This window comes from Equus caballus, chromosome X, assembly GCF_041296265.1.
Source record: "Equus caballus isolate H_3958 breed thoroughbred chromosome X, TB-T2T, whole genome shotgun sequence".
NCBI lineage: Eukaryota > Metazoa > Chordata > Mammalia > Perissodactyla > Equidae > Equus > Equus caballus.
In genome coordinates this window covers 68,715,366-68,735,147 of record NC_091715.1, presented here as the reverse complement: position 1 = coordinate 68,735,147, position 19,782 = coordinate 68,715,366, and the positions used below count along the sequence as shown (strand labels likewise).

The 19,782-nt window shown below is 38.6% G+C and overlaps 1 protein-coding gene across 9 annotated transcripts in view; it reads left to right on the top strand.

The window, feature by feature from the left end:
* The window catches only part of HDAC8 (histone deacetylase 8), a 199,811-nt gene that overhangs the window by 43,194 nt on the left and 136,835 nt on the right, over positions 1-19,782 (top strand). For 6 of the 9 annotated variants that reach the window (XR_002805445.2, XR_002805446.2, XM_070257501.1 and 3 more), the window contains 3 exons: positions 14,441-14,553; positions 18,564-18,641; positions 19,242-19,350. The exons of 2 other annotated variants lie outside the window; for them this stretch is intronic. Coding sequence is in view for 4 of the 7 variants with exons in the window: in XM_070257501.1 (XP_070113602.1) it covers positions 14,441-14,553; positions 18,564-18,641; positions 19,242-19,350 (300 nt within the window). In the remaining 3 variants the exon portion in view is untranslated. The remainder of the gene's footprint in view (positions 1-14,440; positions 14,554-18,563; positions 18,642-19,241; positions 19,351-19,782) is intronic. One more of the 9 variants, XR_011434764.1, reaches the window with a different exon arrangement.

Below are 19,782 nucleotides of genomic sequence, written 5' to 3'. Positions count from 1 at the left end.
TAAACCACACCAAGAAATTAGCTTTATACCATTAAATAAAACTCTTCAGCCTTTCCTGGCAACAATTCTCCCGAATTTCCTCTGTCTCACCAAATTTCTCCTGCCACAGTTTTGTCCATTCTACCTTGTGCTAATGATCGCTTGATGCGATATTCCTTCGTAGAGTAAAAGATAGTTTAAATGAGATCCCATCCCTCCTCTGCTCAGAACCTTCCCATGGCCTCCCAACTCGCGGAAGATAAAGTCCAAATTCCTCGTGATGGCCCCTGTGATTTGGTGCCATCCGCACTCATCTTGTGCCCCTCTCCTTCATTACCTGTGTTCCAGCCACCCTGGCCTGTCAGCTTGTCAGATAGGCCAAGGAAGTTCTTTGCTGCCTCAGAGCTTTTGCAATGCTGTTCTCTCTGCCTGGAAGACTTCTCCATCTCAGTATGGTGAGTTTCCTTCGCTTTTCAGGTCTCTATTTAAACACCACCTACTCAGAGCAGCTTTCCTGACCAGCCTATCTGAAGTAGCCCGCCTCACCCCATTACTCTCTTTCACATTACTGTGTGTTATTTTTGTAATATCGCTTGTCAAAATAAGCTGTTTTCTTGTTTGTTTTTGTATTTTTATCTGCTTCCACGCATCCTCGCCCCCTCCCGTGTGAGATCCTTGGGATCTGTCTTATCTGTTAATCGCTGTGCCCGGAATGTAGAACAGAGTGAGTGCTCACAACAAACTTGCATGTTGGGAGAGGAAGGAAGGGAGAAGCTCTTTTGTCACCTGCGCCTCATTCAGGTTGTTTCTCAAACCCTTAGTCATTTGTAATGTTCTCTACTGGACTCTTCTACAGGTGGAATAAAATCCTGATTTCCTGACTGATCTTGAATAGTCAAGAGACGATTATCGTATTATAGACTTTCAGACTCAGAAAGAACTAGAAGTCATTTACTCTAACCTGTCTTTCCATATAGAAACCTTTTGCACAGCATCTATCCCAGGAATTCCTTAGAGGTGCCTCAATGGCAACTACAGGAAATAAAGGGGTGGCTAAATCACGAGGTTCTGGACCCTGTCTGTCCACCCCCTACTCACCCTTTAACCAAAGCAGAGTTGATTTTGTTTGTTTTGTATATTGAGATTCCGCATAAAATTTCATTTGGAAAAGAATGTTCTGCTTCTTAAGAAAAGTTTACAAACTACTGATCTGACCTGTGCCTGACGTGCTCGGTGACTAGGAGTTTGCTGTCTTTGTATTCCTTCATGCTGTCTTTACCTCCTGGTCTTCAATAAGGATGACAGCAGTCACCATTTATGCATGAGCTTGTCACTGCAAAGACAAACGTACCGCCAAACGGTTCTTTCTACATTTAAAGCCTGTCCATTGGTTTGAGGCAGTAGCCATGGGTTGAAGCTGTTTATTTCGTGTTTGATCTTGATGCTATACATCAAGATGGTCTGTGCAGTCTCCCAGCAGCCTATAGCTATGCTGCAGTACTCAGAACCGCTTCAAATCTGACCTTACCACATATCTTCCACTCTCCTTATTTGTTTCACATCAGTGAATTACCTTCTGTTTCAATATTAAAGTTCACCCTAGTGATATCCACCCACTTTGCCAATTGATTCAAGTCACTTCAATTTTAAGTGTGTCTGCCAAACAGTACCGCCACATCTAACTTTATTTTGGGACATATTTAATGCAAAGATCCCTATTCTATCACACATTAAAAAAAAAAGCTAATGGCATGTCTCTAGATCCAGGACCAGCCTCTACATAAATCCATGCTTTGTTTCTTGTTTGTTTGTTTGGGGGGGTGGGGGAAATTGGGCAATGAGTCATGGACCCTTAAAGTTTTCTCGTTTGGGTACTGACCGGTCTGTTTTTTAGTGATCTGTTCCACTGTTTTTCTAGTTTATCACATTTGAATTTGTAAATGTATAATCTGAAGGTTATGTTTCTCTTTTATTCAAGGTAAATAATATGGACCCTTTTCTCCATTCTCTAGACATTTCATCATTCCTATAAATTCTTTAAAATAAAAAGTTTTTTCTCAGAGCCTACCATGTGCCAAGCACTGTGGTATAAAGATGAGTAAGATACAGTCCTTGCTCTCAAAGAATTAATAGTCTAGCAGAGGAGACAGGTACAGAAAGTAATCATTGCAAGCCAGTTTGATGAGTACTATGGTAGAGGTCTGAATAAACTGCTGGAGCACAAAAAAGGAATCAACTTTCTCTGCCTGGGAAGGGAAGGTGGAACTTCAGGGACATCTTCACAGCTAGATCTTAAAGGTTGGGTGGGAGGTTGTCAGAGGAGATGGAAGTCATTCTACAACCAAGACTACATATGGGCAAAGCCCCAGAGACTTGAAGAATATATTATGTTTGGGATAGGGAGAAAAGTTTGATGTGGTTAGGTTGTGGGTACTTGAGGGGAATGGTGAGATAAGAGGCCTGAGGAATAGGCAGGGGCAAAATTATGAAGGGCCTTGTGTACTATGCTAAAGAAAGGATCTTTTTTCTGGTCGGCATGGGACTCACTGAGGGGTTTTTAAGCAGAGTAGTGATATTGTCAGAATTGTGCTTTAGAAAGTTATAATGAGCAGTGTAAAGCGTGCGATAGAGGAGGTTACAGTGGGAGGAAGACAGGACTGCTGGAGGCTCTGCGCTGTGCAGCCAATTCTTTAAGTACCGTGGGATGTAAATCATTTTGGTTTCTGAACTGTACAAGAGGAATAGCCATTTTTTCCCCTCCTTCACGTGGAGCTAATGAGAATAAATGAGATCATATGTCCTCTGAGCCTCTTAGAAGAAAGCTTCCAGGTTAAGGCTAGGTGGTTGGAAGTTGAGACAAGCATAGTCTACCCCATGTGATTGAACTCTTACTCATGCGTATCTTAAGTATTTTTTTAAAATGTGTATTAGTCTTTTCTTACAGCTCGATTCAACTCAATTGTAAATTCCTCAGGGGCGGGGTCCAGGACGTCTTGCCTTGTCCACAACCTCTAGTACAGAGACGGAGCACAGAATGAGTCCTCAGCACCTACCTACAGGCTGATCGCATACAGTGTCCCCTCTTAGGCAAACTACCTGAGACTGAGGCGTCAGGAATGCCACAGTACTACTGCGGACTACTTAGTAGTGTTATATGTCAGGGCTCATTCTCTAAGGGTAGCCAAAGATTCCAGGCCTTGTTCAGCCAGGCCCATGAGTGCCAGCAATGCCCCTTTGCTTCCTGCCTTGGGCATGACACCCTCTTATGAATTTAAGAGGTAAATCATGGAAGTTCCCCTTGTATAAAATAGAAATAATTACAATTTTGCTAGGAAGTCACAATCTACAGATGAAAGATGTTGAGTTAGAATGTGTACATATTATAATTGTGAATAATATTTCAGAATTTAGCTAGTCATTTGCAGAACAGGTGTAAAAAGAATGCTCAAAATTTTATATTCTGTCTTTCTAGTATTTTAATTAACGTAGAGATAACATGACAACACTCTAAGTGTTCTTAATCCAAGTTTTGAATAATTTCAGTAATATCTGGTCAAACTTTATAGAAGGGCTTAATCCTATGGCCAAAAGGATATTTGGGGAGCATCCATATGTTTTTCTTGTACGTCAAAAATTACCCTAGATTTGCCTCAGCAGAAGCCAGAAGGTCTGAAAGCATTCTGTGCATTTTTAAAGCAAGCCCTCTTCTCTCTCCTGACTTGGCAGAGGTTGTGATCAGTTCACTGAACACAATGGCATTCCTCCTATCCACACCTAATATGAACACCAGCCAGTGAATGGGGTCTATTCCGTAGGTTGGGGGTGCGAACGCATAAAGTCTTTGGCTCTTGAGACACTCATCTTGTGTGCCAGGACCAGGTGCAGAAATACAAATACATATATATTAAGCCCGGGACAGCTGCTTTGCCGGTGCTTTTCTGTTTTTTCCTATTTAACTAGAAAGGTTGAACAGGCACAATTTCCATTAATTATACCTAAAATGTTATTTTTCTTATGGAGGAAGAGAGTACATTTAATTCCTCAACCTAGTATTGATGTCTAAACCGTTGAGGCTTTTAAGTTCGTGGAATGAGAGTTTAAAGTACAAAGTGATATTTTGATTAACCAGAATGCTCAGGGATGGAATATTCTGGTTAATTGAATTTTCTGGTTCAGGGGACAGTTACACCAGACTTTTTGTGTGTGTTTTATACATATTACTTAACCTCTTTTAAAAAGCGTATCCGTACATTTCTGCCTTAGTAAGCACAGTAGACTGAACCCGACTGAAACTTGCTGCCATCACTTAGTTACACAGTGTTCAGGCACCCTAGATTCTAACTGGATGAGATCATTGAAGGTAGCAGATATTGACTAAATCTGGGCTGAACCTGGGGTACACGCTGGGAAATTGTTTTTGGAAACTTGTTTCGTTTCTTCTCATTTACTTCCTTCCCTAGAAGCAGAGTATATCAGAAAAATTTACTGTCCAAGTAAAGACTCTGACTTGCTAATCTATACTTTACTGAGTAAAAACATATTTTAGAGAAGGAAAATTCTACTTATGTCATCAGAGAAAAATCTGCTAAAAAAGCTTAGATCCAGAAAAATGAGCCCTTGCACGTCGAAAGGAAACGAGTGAATTTAGTTCATTGTGATCTGTCGATTCAGTTTATTCCCTAGCCCAATTAACCTTACAGCAGTTTTCAGGGACTCACTCACCACTTTGACTCTTCTGTAGTGCAAATGTTAGGTTCTGTTTATAAACTAAGATTCTCGGTGGTAAATAGAATGCTTTCCACTTTTTCCATTAGTTTACTTTGGACGATATAATTATCCAAAGGGAAATACGGTCCGTGGATTCTAAAAGTGGCCTTCCAGCACTTTTCACCAGAGTGAATTCATAGTCAGTTTTCTTGATTCCTTTTCAGGCAAATATTACCTTATTTCTACTATCCCAAGTCTTCGTTTGTCTGCAATAGTGACTGCTTATCATGCCAAATGGTGTGGAGAGAGTGAGAAATGTGTAGAATTATGTTGCTGTCACATTTTTTATTTCCTGAATAACATTTTCGGTTTTGTCACGCAGTTAATGGATTTGTTTCTGTTAACAAGTAGGGCCTTCTTGACCTAATCCTTTTTCACACATATTCCTGTATAAATTCTAAATCCAAAGGTGCTGGGTCAGTAGCTAAATTGGGTTTATAGAAGAGAGGACCACCGCAAAGTCAATTTGTGTAAATTTGCCCCTAGGTCACTTACTTGCCTTTTGGGGGAATTTTAAAAACCTATTTATCTCAAGTCCAAATAACCTGAAAGTTGAAATGATTAAAGTTTGGTGGGTTATTGTAGGAGAAATCTAGAGAGAAAGTTGCTACTAGAAGGATCTGTGGTGGTTCATTTTTTAACCTTAAAGTTCTTAAATCCAAATCAGAAAATGGCAAAGGGGATGGAGGCAAAAAGGAGTGAAGAAAAAGTAGTAAAGTGGTAAACGAGGAAAGACAAGTGAAGAGGTGAGAGAAAACTGACAAAATAGACTAATTTCACCAACATTACAAAATTGAAATGGTGAAATGGGCATAGGCATGAAGGAGAAGTGGAGGAAATTACAAGGAAGAGAAAAAGCAATAGATGTTGATAGAATGACATCAGAATGGTTTAGCAAAGTGATTTATTTATCTTGTGGGCTGAGGAGCCAGACGGCCTAAATTCAAACTCAAGATCAGCCACTTACTAACAGTGTGACCTTAGACAAGTTACTTAATCTTCCTATGTTTTAGTTTTCTCATTTGTAAAATGGCCCATCTCACAGGTTTGTTGTGAAAATTGATTGAGTTATCATATTGAAAGCACCTAGTACAGTTCCTGGCACAGGGTTATCACTCAATAAATATTGGCTATTATTTTTATTATATGCCAACAACAGAGAAAAGCCAAACCATACTACCAGCTGGTTCCAAAACAGCTAAAATGAAAGTAAAGAATTATAAGAGTTATGCTAACACTAAAAGAAGATAGGTATCTGATCAAGTCTCAGGAAGGTCCAAATAAGAAAACACTGGAAATCTATAATGCTGACTTTTGATACCGGGACTGAAAAAAAATAAGATGATTTTTGCAAAATCTTTGCCAGCAACAATTAAGCTGTTGAGCAGTGCAGGTATCTGGCTCTGCCTGCATGAGGTAGCCACCTGATGTTTTATATAAATGTCTCGAGCCAAGAATCCCTGATCTCTGGCCTGACGGACATAAAAAAGTAAATGTATATGAGCAAATGCAGCCAACTGAGCCCTGTGCTTTTTCTTAAAGATTGACTTTGTGGTTTATAGTTCACTAGGGCGTTTAAGAAACTAGATGTTTCTGGTAAAGAAAAAAAATTGCCTAACCACAAAGCTGCAGACGCATTTCTCAAAGTTGTCAGAAATGTGTTTGTTGAACCTGGTCTATCCTCTGAATACATTTGTGTTGATGATGTGAAAGACAAAATGCACTGGGCAGTTGAGGGCAATGATTTTTTTCAGCTATTGCAATAGGGAGAACACTTATTAATGAGGAATATCTCAAAGAAAAGGAAGGGGCTCTGGGGTTTTATAGAGGCAGGTAAACAAGGAAGTCATCCATGAGTCTTTTGGGAGTCCTTAGGAAAGACAGAGATGGGTCTTATCTCAGAATAATATGCCAGATTAGGATGGTCCCTTGCAGTTATCCTTTTCCTGGAAAACAAAAGGGAAGGGTTTCTTAACCATCACTGCTTTTGGGGGAGCACAATGCTCAGATAAACTTCAATGTTATTTTCCCCTTTTGTTCAAGATAAATATCATTCATCACCAAGCAACTCAAAGGCGATCATCAACCTCCTGAGTGGGGTGAAGCAGGGTCTAAGAAATAGTCTCTTGAAGACACTTCATGTTATTCCTGTAAAACCAGTTGAACCATCTGTTGAGAGGTGGTGGCAAAAGTCAGTTGTTTTTAGGGTCTTGGAATCAGCATCTTAAAAGAAGGAAGACCAAAATGAAAAAAAAAACAGAAATACGGACATAAAAGGTTATATTATAGAAAAGAGCCAAGAACCGAACCCTGAAGGTAACCAGTCAAGTGGATTCTAAGACATTAGTGGAGGAAAATCTTTCCATCTTGCAGCACCACTCATGGAGCCAGAATGTCACTGCTGTTGGTGACGTTGTCCATAGTCTAGGTTATCTCTCACGTAAAGACGTGCATGACCTGAGCATTTCTCCAGACTTCCTTAGTGGTCTAGGCAGCAGCTTGTTCAAGGAGAATTCCAGTTATGCGTGGTCTGCTGTGGTGATGGGTTCTTCCAGGTTTATATCGGACTTTGGCTTGCAGGGCTGCTTCAGATCCCAGAGAAGAGAGCAAGCTGTAAGGCAACCTAGGGTCCCAATAGGGATTTGGGCAGTCAGGTTTTAGTTCTTGGTGACTCCCAGTCAGGTGAGGAGGAAGAAAAATTGGAAAAGTTAGTTTAGAGTATGTTAGCCAGATAATGAAGAAAACTGGAAGAAATGAAAATTTGGTAAGGATCAACAATTTGGGCAAGGTAACAAGATCCAGTCCACTTCTCAAATAGGTACCCAAACTGGTTTTTCCACATGAGGAAGGAAGTCAATTATATCTCTACCACGGAAGACAAAGTTTGCATACTCATCAGTAACCTGCAATTTATAAAGAGATGCAAAATAGCTCAAAGACAATAACTAGATTGTGATAACCTGGAATAGTGTGCTATAGATGAGGCGGAGTTTTCCTTTGAAACACAAAATTTCTCTATACAGTCACCCCTCTTTTGATCAATGATAATCTCAAAGAAAGGTTATTCTTGACCTCAAAATAAGGTTGGTCTCACAAGCAACAAAAGAAAAGAATAGATAAATTGGAGATCATAAAAATTAAAAACTTTCATGTATCAAAGGAAATTATCAAGAAAGTGAAAAGACAACCTACAGAATGGGAGAAAATATTTGCAAATCATATATCTGATGAGGGTGTGGTATCCAGAATATATAAAGAACTCATACAACTCAACAACAAGAAGACAAACAACCCAATTTAAAAATGGGTAAAGGACTTGAATAGATATTTCTCCAAAGAAGATATACAAATGGCTAACAAGCACACAAAATGATGTTTGACATCATCAGTCATCAGGGAAATGCAAATTAAATCTACAATGAGACACAAGTTCACACCCACTAGAATGGCTAGAATGAAAAAGAAAAAAGAAAATAGCAAATGTTGGTGAGGAAGTAGAGAAATTGGAACGCTTGTCCACTGCTGGTAGGAATTTAAAATGGTGCAGCCACTGTAAAAAAACAGCTTGGTGGTTCCTCAGAAGTTAAACATAGAATTACCATATGTCCTAGCAATTCCATCCTAAGTATATATCCAAAATAATTGAAAACAGGTACTCAAACAAATACAGTCATGCGCCACATAAGGACATTTCAGTCAACAACAGACCGCATATACAATGGTGGTCCCATAAGATTAGTACCATATAGCCTACGTGTGTAGTAGGCTGTACCATCTGGGTTTGTGTAAATACACTCTATGATGCTTGCACAATGACAAAATTGCCTAACAACCCATTTCTCAGAATGTATCCCCGTCGTAAGCAACACATGGCTGTACTTGTACACAAGTGCTCATAGCAGCCCTGTTCACAATAGCCAAAAGGTGAAACAACCCAAATGTCCATCAACGGATGATTATATAAACAAAATGTGGTATATACATACAATGGAATATTATTCAGTCGTAAAAAGAAATGAAGTACTGATACATGCTACAACATGGATGAACCTTGAAAACGTTATGCTAAGTGAAAGAAGCCAGATGCAAAAGATTGCATCTATATGATGCCACTTACATGAAATATTCAGAATAGGTAAATTCATAGAGACAGAATGCAGATTGGTGGTTGTCAGTGGCTAGGAAGAGGGAGGAATAGGGAATGACTGCTTAATTAGCGCAGTGTTTTCTTTTGAGCTATGAAGATGTTTTAGAATTAGATTGACTTGAGGTTGCACAATATTATGAATGTACTAAATGCCACTGAAGTATATACCTTAAAATGGTTATTTTTATATTATATGAATTTTACCTCAATTAAAAAAATTAAAAATAAAAGTTAGGTCTCATGAGATTTAGCCTGATTATTTACATAGGTGCAGCAAGAGTTGTAATTTACCACATAGACCTTCTTAAGATTGCTTTACTGGAAGTTTTCATAGGAAATCTCACTTTGAAATTTTAAAAGCCTATTAAGGCTAGGAAGCCAAGATAAGATTTTATCTGCAGTACCTATAAATTTGGGAGAATTCCTTTCTTCTTGGGGTCCCCAGAATATCCTATAGTTACAGGGCCTGCCGGGAAGTAACCTTCCTTCCTCACTTGTAAGTCTGGGAACCATGTAAGCCAGGTACCAGGCCAGTTTTCCCAAGAGGGCTTTGCGTGCATTAGCTCGATAAAGTTAACCTTATTTCCTTAAAAGTGTCTGATCATATCTGATGCAATGAGCATCATTCACAAATATGACATTCCAGGCAAGGCCTTGGTTACATAACCAATGTTTCCAATATGTCCTGATAACAAGTAGGATGGACAGATTCTTATTGAACGTATACAGATAATTATATTGCTATGAAAATAAGAATACTCGATAAGAGTTTCTGAATCTTATAGGGCTCAGGCAGGCGGAATAAGATATCATTTATGAATGTTTTATTTCTGTTTACAAAGGCATGGTTGACTAAATTATTATGAGTTATAGATAGTGTAAGAGAAAAGGAGAAATGAGTTCCATATGTGTCCAGAAAATAGAACATTAAAACATGAGCAATATTCTAAACAAAACCCACCATCATCCCTCATCAGTTCATTCAGGTCTATGTAATTAGTTCTTGTTCCACTCAGCCTTGCGTTAGCAGTCTCATTAACCCATCTGCTTCTCGACTAGAGTTCTTAATCCTGACTCAGTTCAGCGGTGTGGTCTCAAAGTTGTTTAAACTATATTATCAGAAGCTTGTACCCCACAGTACTTGGCATAATCCTTTTCCATGGGGCTCTGAAACAGTCTTTCTTTGTTAAAGATGAAGCGCTCTAGCTTGTTCTTGATTATCAGTGCTTTCAGGGACACATCACATTAAAACAGTAAAAAAACTATCTGTACATGGCAAAAGACTTACAAGCTGTGGGTAACTTGCTACTGATCATTTTCAAAAGTGGAAGATCTGATGAGAGTTTATTATGAGAATAATAATGCAGGTGACAAGGACATGTGGTTATTTCTGTGGCATGCAAAACAAGACAAAAATCAATCCAAAGAAAGTCTTTATACAAAATATCCATAAATATAATGATTAACTTTATTTTCAAAGAAGAGAGAGTATCATATCTAATTTGTAACGATGGATGAATGTAATCTTTATAGAGACCAAAATCTTCAAATATAACATATAATAATCTTGATATAATACGCTGTGACTATACCAAGCATATGGTTAGAGTACACCCAGAATATACCACGAACATCAAGTAAAGAGCTTCAGTAAACTGGAGTAGGTCTTCAACATCCATATATTAATAAAATTCCATGCATAAGTGATGTGACTCTCCAATTGAAAACTAATGACTTAGCGGATGCTAGATTCAAAATCAAGAAGCAAAGTTGAGACCAAGTTAACATTTTAAAAATTTAAAAATTATGACTAAAAACACTATACTATAGTTGTCTAACATCTGGCAAAGCAGCACCAGGACTCACAAAGAGAAACATATCATGGGCAACAAGGGAGTTGATGAATCTCTAGGAACTTCCTATACAGCATACAATTTCTGAAATATTTATATCAATAACGTTTTGCCTATACCAGTTTAACCTAGAGAAGGCTGAGCATCTCTTCTGATTTGGCAACTCTTCCCATGCATCTTATCAGTAGTAACATATCAATTAAACCTAATTATTTCTAGTACCGCTCTTTTTTTTTTAAAGATTGACACCTGAGCTAACATCTGTTGCCAATTTTTTTTTTTTTTACTTCTTCTCCCCAAAGCTCCTCCAGTACATAGTTGTATATTCTGGTTGTGGCCTGTGGGCTGCCGCCTCAGCATGGCCTGATGAGTGGTGCCATGTCCGTGCCCAGGATCCGAACCGGCAAAACCCTGGGCCGCCGAAGCAGAGAGCACGAACTTAACTACTTGGCCACAGGGCCGACCCATGTACCTCTCTTTCTATGAGGTGAAAGAACAAATTCTTTGTGATTTTCCAGGGGCACTCTGGGACCCGATTAAAATAGGATGATGGATTACTGAAAAGCAATAATTGGTTCTCTATTTCATCAAAATGACAATAGACGATTTTAAAGAGTAAACATAGGCAATAATATGATTGTAAAGAATCTCATCTCTTTCCTAAGTGAGAAAACTGCTTTCTTAAAAAATCAAAGACATAATAAAGTCAACATAAACTATAGAAGGTTATTCTGGTAAAATACAGAATCTTTGTTATCGAGAAAGATTATTTAGACAGTAAAGCAAAACCTTTACAGCCTGTTATTAAGAGAAGACCAATAATCCAAAAAACTTGTCATTTTAAGAGAGTCAAATTCTAGTTTTGCATCAGTATAATATTTGATACTAGAGTTCTTTTTGGAAATCTTACAAATAAGCCCATCAAACCTTAGCCAACTTTGATTTCAACAAATGAAATTCTTCTTCTGTGAACCTTCTACGACTTTCTATGTCCATACACATCCCTTATAGTACAACTTCTCTAAGTGGCAAAAAAGAACATGTTCATTAACAGACCCAAACACATATAGCCTCTGTGGCATGTAAAAATAAGAAGCAAAACATATAAATCCAAAATTATGCTTAGTGACTAATGCATTCTCTTACTTGGAAATGATCTAGGTATCCAGTGAATACCCATTAATTAGCTCAATTTAGTATCAGCCTAAAGTTATCAGTTACCTAAAGAGCTTGTAAATTATCTTCAAACTGATATGCGAAACAATTACTGTTGAAATAAAGTTTTCAAAATGATGGCTCAGTTTGGTTAAAGAAATTTACATTTGTTATAACCTCAAACATTTAGTAGAAGCAGTGTTAGTTCATTCAATCAGTAAGCCTGTGTCAATTTGCAAAGAACATACCTAAGTAGAATGAAAATCTAGATGTATACTATAATTAACACGGATAAAATAGAAAAGACATAGTTGTTTCTAATAAACCAAAATTATTAAATTAGTCTTGCTTGCCGAAGATTTACCTAAGTTATGTAAACTTGAATTCTTAAAACTTTTGAGTTTGGTTTTATAGGAATACTTTTTTAGCACATTAAAAGTCTTAAAAGTTCAATTCCCTTATTTTCTGGGAATTTTAGGAATATTCTGTTTATCTAAGCACTTATTTATTTCTATAAACCAATGAGAATAGAGCACCTTTAATTTAAGAAAATATTAGGAAAATATTACACATTCACAAAGGCCTTTCTGATTTACAGACATTATTATTATTATTATTTATCATTGGTACTATTATTCAGGCTATTGCCACAGAGAGCATGTTCATTAATGAGGAATATCTCAAAGAAAAGGAAAGGGGTCAGGCGTTTTATGGAGGCAGGTAAACAAGGAAGTCATCTGTGAGTCTTATGGGAGTCATGAGGAATCATGAAGATGGTTCTTTGCGGTCCTTTGCGGTTAACTATTTCTTGGAACACAAAAGGACGGGGGATTTCTTAACCATTGCTGATTTCTAGAAGCATGGGGCTCAGATAAAATTTAGTACTGTCAATGAGATGACTCTGCTTTGTCAATTTTGTCTATGGAATTTCTCTGTATTCTCCTTTACAGGTCATATTACTTCTACTTGCCTTTTTTGTTTGTTTTTTTGGTTTTGTTTTTCTGTGCATATGACTTGTCTCCCTAACTTAATTGTAGGCTCTCCGAGGGAAGGAAGTATATCTTGTAGTGCTTTGTATTTCTCCTCCTCCCCATCTCCCTCCTCTTTTTGCCTAACACAATGTTCCATCCCACCTCCCCACAAGTTATTGATGTTCATTAGGAACAGAGATTATCTCTTTCTTCTTGTGCTAAGACAGTAGACTTATAAAATGTAAGCTTTTCATAATTGGAAAATAGCATCTAAGAACTTTCAAAGTCACATATTTAACTCTTATTTACAGAGAATTCATGGATGGACAAATGTTTTTCTCTAGTTGTTTCTTTCCTGGTTGCATTCCCAAGGCTAAGCTATTCTTTTGCTAGCTGATCACTGAGTTCACCTTCATGAGCAGATTCAATGTCTAGTGATATTTTTACCAACTTCCTGCTCGCCAGTGTACCTGTCTCATTGATTCAGCCTGTGAACCAGGGCATTGTTCAGAATATAAAACATGATTATGGAAGAGATTTCATGAAGAAGTTTATGCCTTGTGTAGGTACCAGAAAGATCTTACAGTATAATAGTAGCAAAGATGCCATTTTAAATGATGCTCATGCACTGCCAGAACTCTGTTTCAAGTAAAATATCAGGGAAAAGTTAGGGGAAAAAATGGGCTGGATATTTGAAGTGTCTGTGGAAGCAAAAGAAACTGAAGCATTTAGGATGAGGCCTTAAAAATAAATTATAATACACTTTTGATGATAAAGAATGTTCTTTTAGATCTGCTCAACACAGCTTAATGGAAATGTAATAAAAGAGTAGGTTAATGTTTGCAAGAGGGTAAAGTGACACAGTATCATCAATAGCAAAAAAGTTAAAGGACATCAGTGAAGTCACTGAAGATAATTTTAGTGAAGGAAACAAAATAACTTCAGAAGAGACTGCTTCAATCTCCTTTGTAATAATTACGTTTATGGAAAGGCAACAACTTTATGCTGCCCGGGAGGTTATACATTTGTACTTTCTACACACAGTTTTTATGAGCAACAAGTGCCAAGACTTACTCAAAGAAAAAAAAAAACCTCTAGGTTATGTCAAAGGGTCAGTACAGAGAATCCAATCTCTAACATCTTCTACATCTGGCTAAGCAAGGTTGTCTTTAAGGCCCCTTCTAGATTCTAGCTTTCTTAAAGTCCTGTAAGTGACAATCAGAGTTCATCATGATGATCCCAGGGAAGTACAAATTTCTTAACTGATTCATGAATCATTAGAGAAAGGTTCTGTTTTGGTCAATATAGTTATAATATTCTAATTCTTTGAAAATCTAGGATCCTCAATGGAAAATGTTACCAATCAACTTGAATATTTACTTCACTGAAACACTTCATTCCCTGATCATTCTGGACCATTTACTATATAATCTTTGTAGGTAGATTTTTGTTTTTCTTAAAAGAAGAGGGAATTGTAAGAGAAGAGATCTCAAGGGTTGGAGCCTTGGCTGTAAAGACTCCCTTGGATTGCTTTTGGCTGTTGGCTGTAGCAACTTGTTTTCTTGCAGAGATGAAGCATCTGGTTTTTGTTATCTCAATGATGCTGTCCTGGGAATATTACGATTGCGACGGAAATTTGACCGTATTCTCTATGTGGATTTGGATCTGCACCATGGAGATGGTAAGCCCTTCACTTCCAAAGGTGCTTCGCTGCTAGGACAGCAGATTTTTATCAGTAAAGCTGCTTCTAGGCAACTGGTAAGAGGAGAAATGCCTGATGCAATTGAAATTTTCCTGATTGAAAATCCTAAAGTAGGTAGAGATTCTTCTAATTGATGCAATTCCTCCTTTGCTGACCAAGACACTTTAAAATACCACGTTCCTGTAATTTCTCCTTTCCCCTCCTCTAGTAGCAGAGCTCTCCAGTTAGAGAACCTTAAAAAGTGGAAATTCTACCCAGTGTTTACTCCAGTGCTCAGTAACCTCCCTTGGGCCACTTCCATAGGTTCAAGTGAAATCCACAATTAGCGCTGACGGTTTGGATGCTTCTCTCAAGATAGAATGGGTGCATGATGGACTAACACTCTGAATTTTTCACCAGTAGGGATACCAACTCATGTAGCAATCAGAACATGTGCTGCTTTCTTTATATTGCTAAAATACTTAATCCTGCACAAACCCAGGGCATCTTCTCTAACTTTTAATAGCAGCAGAATCTTTAACAATTTGCCTTAACCCCGTTAATCCCCTCTTTAGAAGACTTCACTGAAAGGATGTGTCCAGCCCTCCTATGTACTTTCCATCTGGAATGTAGAGCTTCAGTGACGGTACTCACATTCTGTTTCTTTAATAAATCCTGTATGTGACACATATTTCCATTGATCTAGAAACACTTATTGAGTAAAATTAGTTGAGGATGTTCCCTTCCCTCCCCGACATCAGTGATTGTTGCTTCTCTGTTTCCAGGGATTTTTGGAGACAGACTAACATAATCAAGGCATAAGAGAGGAAAAGAATTGGGGCCGGCCTGGTGGCGCAGTGGTTAAGTGCACACATTCCCCTTCGGTGACCTGGGGTTCACCGGTTCGGATCCCGGGTGCGGACATAGCACCGCTTGGCGCACCATGCTGTGGTAGGCGTCCCACATATAAAGTAGAGGAAGATGGGCATAGATGTTAGCTCAGGGCCAGTCTTCCTCAGCAAATAGAGGAGGATTGGCAGCAGTTAGCTCAGAGCTAATCTTCCTCGAAAAAAAAAAAAAAAGAATAGTATATGATAGAGGCTAGGGTCAGCTCTGCTGCCAAAACAGAGAAAGAAAGCAGAAGTTATGGGGGGAACTTCCCCAGGGAGTTCACCTAGATGGATGCTACCATGGAATGGTGACAGAAAATTAAAGGTAACAGAGAGAAGAGAAAAGGGTTAAAACAACCAACATACTATTTTGAGAGCCACATCCCCTGGATATTGGAATACTCAGCCAATGCAAAACACCACCTTGCTCCAAAACCTTCAGAGGCTCCTTATTGCCTATAACAAGGGCAACATTTGGCCCACGGCTTGTTTTTCTATGGCCAGGGAACTAAGAATGGTTTTTTATGTCTTTACAAGGTTGTAAAGAACAAAAATGCGATAGAGACCATGTAGTTTGTAAAACATAAAATATTTGCTATGTAGCCACTTGGTTTGCTAAGCCTTGGCCTATAGTAATGGTTCTCAAACTTGTATGTGTATCCTGATGACCTGGGGAAGCTTATTTTAAAATGCAGATTCCTGGGCCACATTCACCAGATGCTCAGATTTACTAGACTATGGGAATCTACATGTTAACAACACCCCGGTTGTTGCATAGGCCGTACTTTGAAAAACAGTGGTCTTCACGGTAAAGTCCACACTCTGCCCTGTCTTTTGAGGTTTGCCTCAGAGGCCTCACCTCCTCTCCCCAGCCTTCTCTCACTACTTGCTGTCCAGGCTGTTCTACTCAGTGATCCCCAGACACATCTCACTGTTCCCACCTCCCTGACTTTGCATCACTTTTTCCTAACTGCGTTTTGCTTTCTCCTCACCTTTTGCTTCTCCCAAGTTCTACCCAGGAGTTTACGTTCCAGTAGTAGCAGATTTGCCCTGACCACTCCAGCCCAAGTGTTCTCTCTCCCTGCTCGAGTCCTGTATTATTTATATCACTGACTTGATATTTAAGTATATATTGTCTTGTATTGTTAGTAAATTCTTTAATGTGTCCATGTCTTCCTCTCCCATAGAAACTTTCAGTTCCTCCGGAGCAGAGATCAAGTTGTTTACTTCTTTCTGTCCTGCACAATGGCTTGAACAAACAGAACTATGCATATAGTAGTGGTTCAGTAAAACATTTGTTGAATGAATGAATGATTATTAAATTCAAACTATTAGTATCAGAGTTCAAGAATAGAATCAACCCTATTGAACCACATAAGAATGAAATAAGACTGTCACCTGAAACCGTTCTTTCCATTTGCAATGTTATTTCTACACCATTTAGAGTTTCCTGTTTTAGCCAACTTTTATGGTGTGTTTCATTTCAGTTTATTTCCCCTCTTCAGCACCTCCCTTCCAGTGACCCCTGCCCCACCTCCAAACTCTTACACATTTGGTTTATTTTAAATCTCCCGTGCTCCCATAACTAGCATCCTGTGGTGGCTTCACCAGCATTCCTACCCTGTCCTCGCCTTCTCACGTCTACCTGACCACTCTTCTCTTTCACACCAAGCCCCATACCCTCCGCCTATCTGTCTATGTCCTTTTTTAAAGTATGATTTTCTAACAATGCCTAATGGCATTTCCCATGAGAAGAGATACAAATGCCTACTAAACATATGAAAAGGTACTCAACACCCTAGTACTCAGAGAAATGCGAATTAGAACAAGACCATTCTTTCTGCCTAAGATTAAAAAGAATAATAATAACCCATGCTAGTCAGGGTGTGAGAAACTGGGAACTCTCCTACACCGTTGATAGAAGTGTAAATTGGTACCGCCTTTCTGGATGGATAGATAATCAGGGTTTTCATGAGGTATCCTTGTTTATACTTCAGTTTCTAAGTTAAAATGCTCTTTTTATTTATTTTGTTTTATTTTAATTTGTTTACTTATTGCTTTGTGCCTGGAGCCTTTAACCGCCTCCCTAGGGCAAAACATAAAGCTTGGGAAATTCCAACATACCTGTGATATACAAATGGAGTTAAGATTTTTTTAAGGTCTCTGTTGGCCTCTGATGAAGACTGAAAGCATTAAGTAAACAGAAATAACTTTTTTATTTGAAGTATAAAAGAGGATAGTACATGAATTTGCTAATAGTCCTTCCATTTTAGAGATACGGCATCTGGATATAGTATGACAATATGTGATTCTGGAAGGAAAGCTGTGGAGGTGGGCAGTGTGTTTTTCTAAATAAGTAGTGGCTCCTAAGTATTACATCTACTATCTCCCAGGCCTCGATTCACTTTCTGACTCTGTTTAAATGGAGAGGAGACTCCTTTCCAGAAAAGGTTTTCCCCTGTCTGTCTCCAGGCTTTAAAACTCCAGGGCTACTTTCGACCTTCCATGTTTTAGCCAGAAAGATGTTCTGTAAGTTACTTACTGCACGTGGGACTTTGGGTGAACTGCATTTATAACCAGATCTGTATCATAGAGAGGCACTTGATAATTAGATTTTCACTATATAATGCCTACTGTTGGTATTGGTCATGTTTTTCAAGGGGTTGCCACATTATACGTCTTTGAAAAAAATCCCCAGAGTTTAACTAGAACCACGGAAACAAAGCAGAGCATGCAACTTCCAAGATGGTGCCAGTTTCCTCTCTTCAGCTCTGTTGATAATGCCTTAATTCTGAGCGTGAGCCCTTCCGCACCTTTTAGAACAGATTGTCAAAGGGAGCCTGGACATCCCGTTGCTTGCAAAGGGGAAATCAAGCTATAATTTGCCATGAATTTGAAAAGGATCCCCAAAACTCACTTGGGGCCAAAGTTCTATTTCATCCTATAATGACAGAGATCAAAGACCAGAGGGTTCTCTTACTTTTATTCCTCAGCTTGTTAGCTTTATTATTGCTACCTTTTCATTTCTCTTCCTTCCCACAGCTGCTTTCTAGAGTTTCAGTTGTTGAAAACGGGAGCTGTATATGTGAACTGATTCTTATCTATATCTTTCTCTGGTAGGTGTAGAAGATGCCTTCAGTTTCACCTCCAAAGTCATGACAGTGTCTCTGCACAAATTCTCCCCAGGATTTTTCCCAGGCAAGTGATCTGTATGCTCAGTATTACATTTGAGAAATAAATATTGCAGTTCTTCTAGACATTTTTTATATCTTATATTTGGATAGTTCCATGCTGTTAATACCTCGTTGGTGCTACTCTATGCAAAATTTTAACACAGGTCATTTCAGGGGACAACGATAAGAGGAATGTAATACTGTTTCTTTTTCCAGATGATTTTTATGGACTGTCAACAGACAGCTCACTTATACTTACTGTACTATCAGATACCGCATGTAACTCCTAACAGCCTGATAATTGGACTGTTATATTGCCATTATGTCAATGTAAAGACATATGAAAAGTCAAGCAATGGAGTTAATCCCTTTTTTTCATTTGATCCAATAAGATGGAAGCTAAGATTTTTCCATTTTCTTATGGTTTTCCTGCTTTCCCAACATTGTTTACAGCTGTTACTCCTCCATATTATTCTTCTTAATTTAATTCCCTTGGAAACCATCACTAATTCAGGATTGTTCTCCTAATTGACCTTTTGGTCTTCTGAAGTCCTATCAGAGAATCCTTCAAGTTTTCTCATTCTCATGTTCTTAAAGCTGTTTACAGTGTTCCTCTCTTCTACAGGAACAGGTGATGTGTCTGATGTTGGCCTAGGGAAGGGACGGTACTACAGTGTAAATGTGCCCATTCAGGATGGCATACAGGATGAGAAGTATTACCACATCTGTGAAAGGTATGGCAGTCATGCTGAGCCAGTAACAAGTGCATTACATTTCTATAGGATGAAATGGCCCCCAATCTCACAGAATTCTTGTTTTCAAGGAACAATTTGAAGGAAAAAAAGCCACTGTATCCCCACATAGGTTTCATACACTGCTCATTATACTTTATTTGATCAGGTAACCAGCCCCTGTTTGGGAGAGCCGTGTTTTGACTAGAGCCACACTCTTGGTTTGATCTTACCTGCTACCCCACATGGCGAAGGCCATCCTAAGAGCAGAGCTTCTCGGCTGTCCTTGGGAATCCCTTGTCTGCTAGTTCCTTGCCTAAAACCTGAATGTGTGTGATTTCATTAGGCTGGGAGGGTCCGTTTTGGTTTTCCATTATTGAGATCTGCTTCCATCCACTGATGTGAATATTAGAGAGTTCTTTATCATGAGTTTTT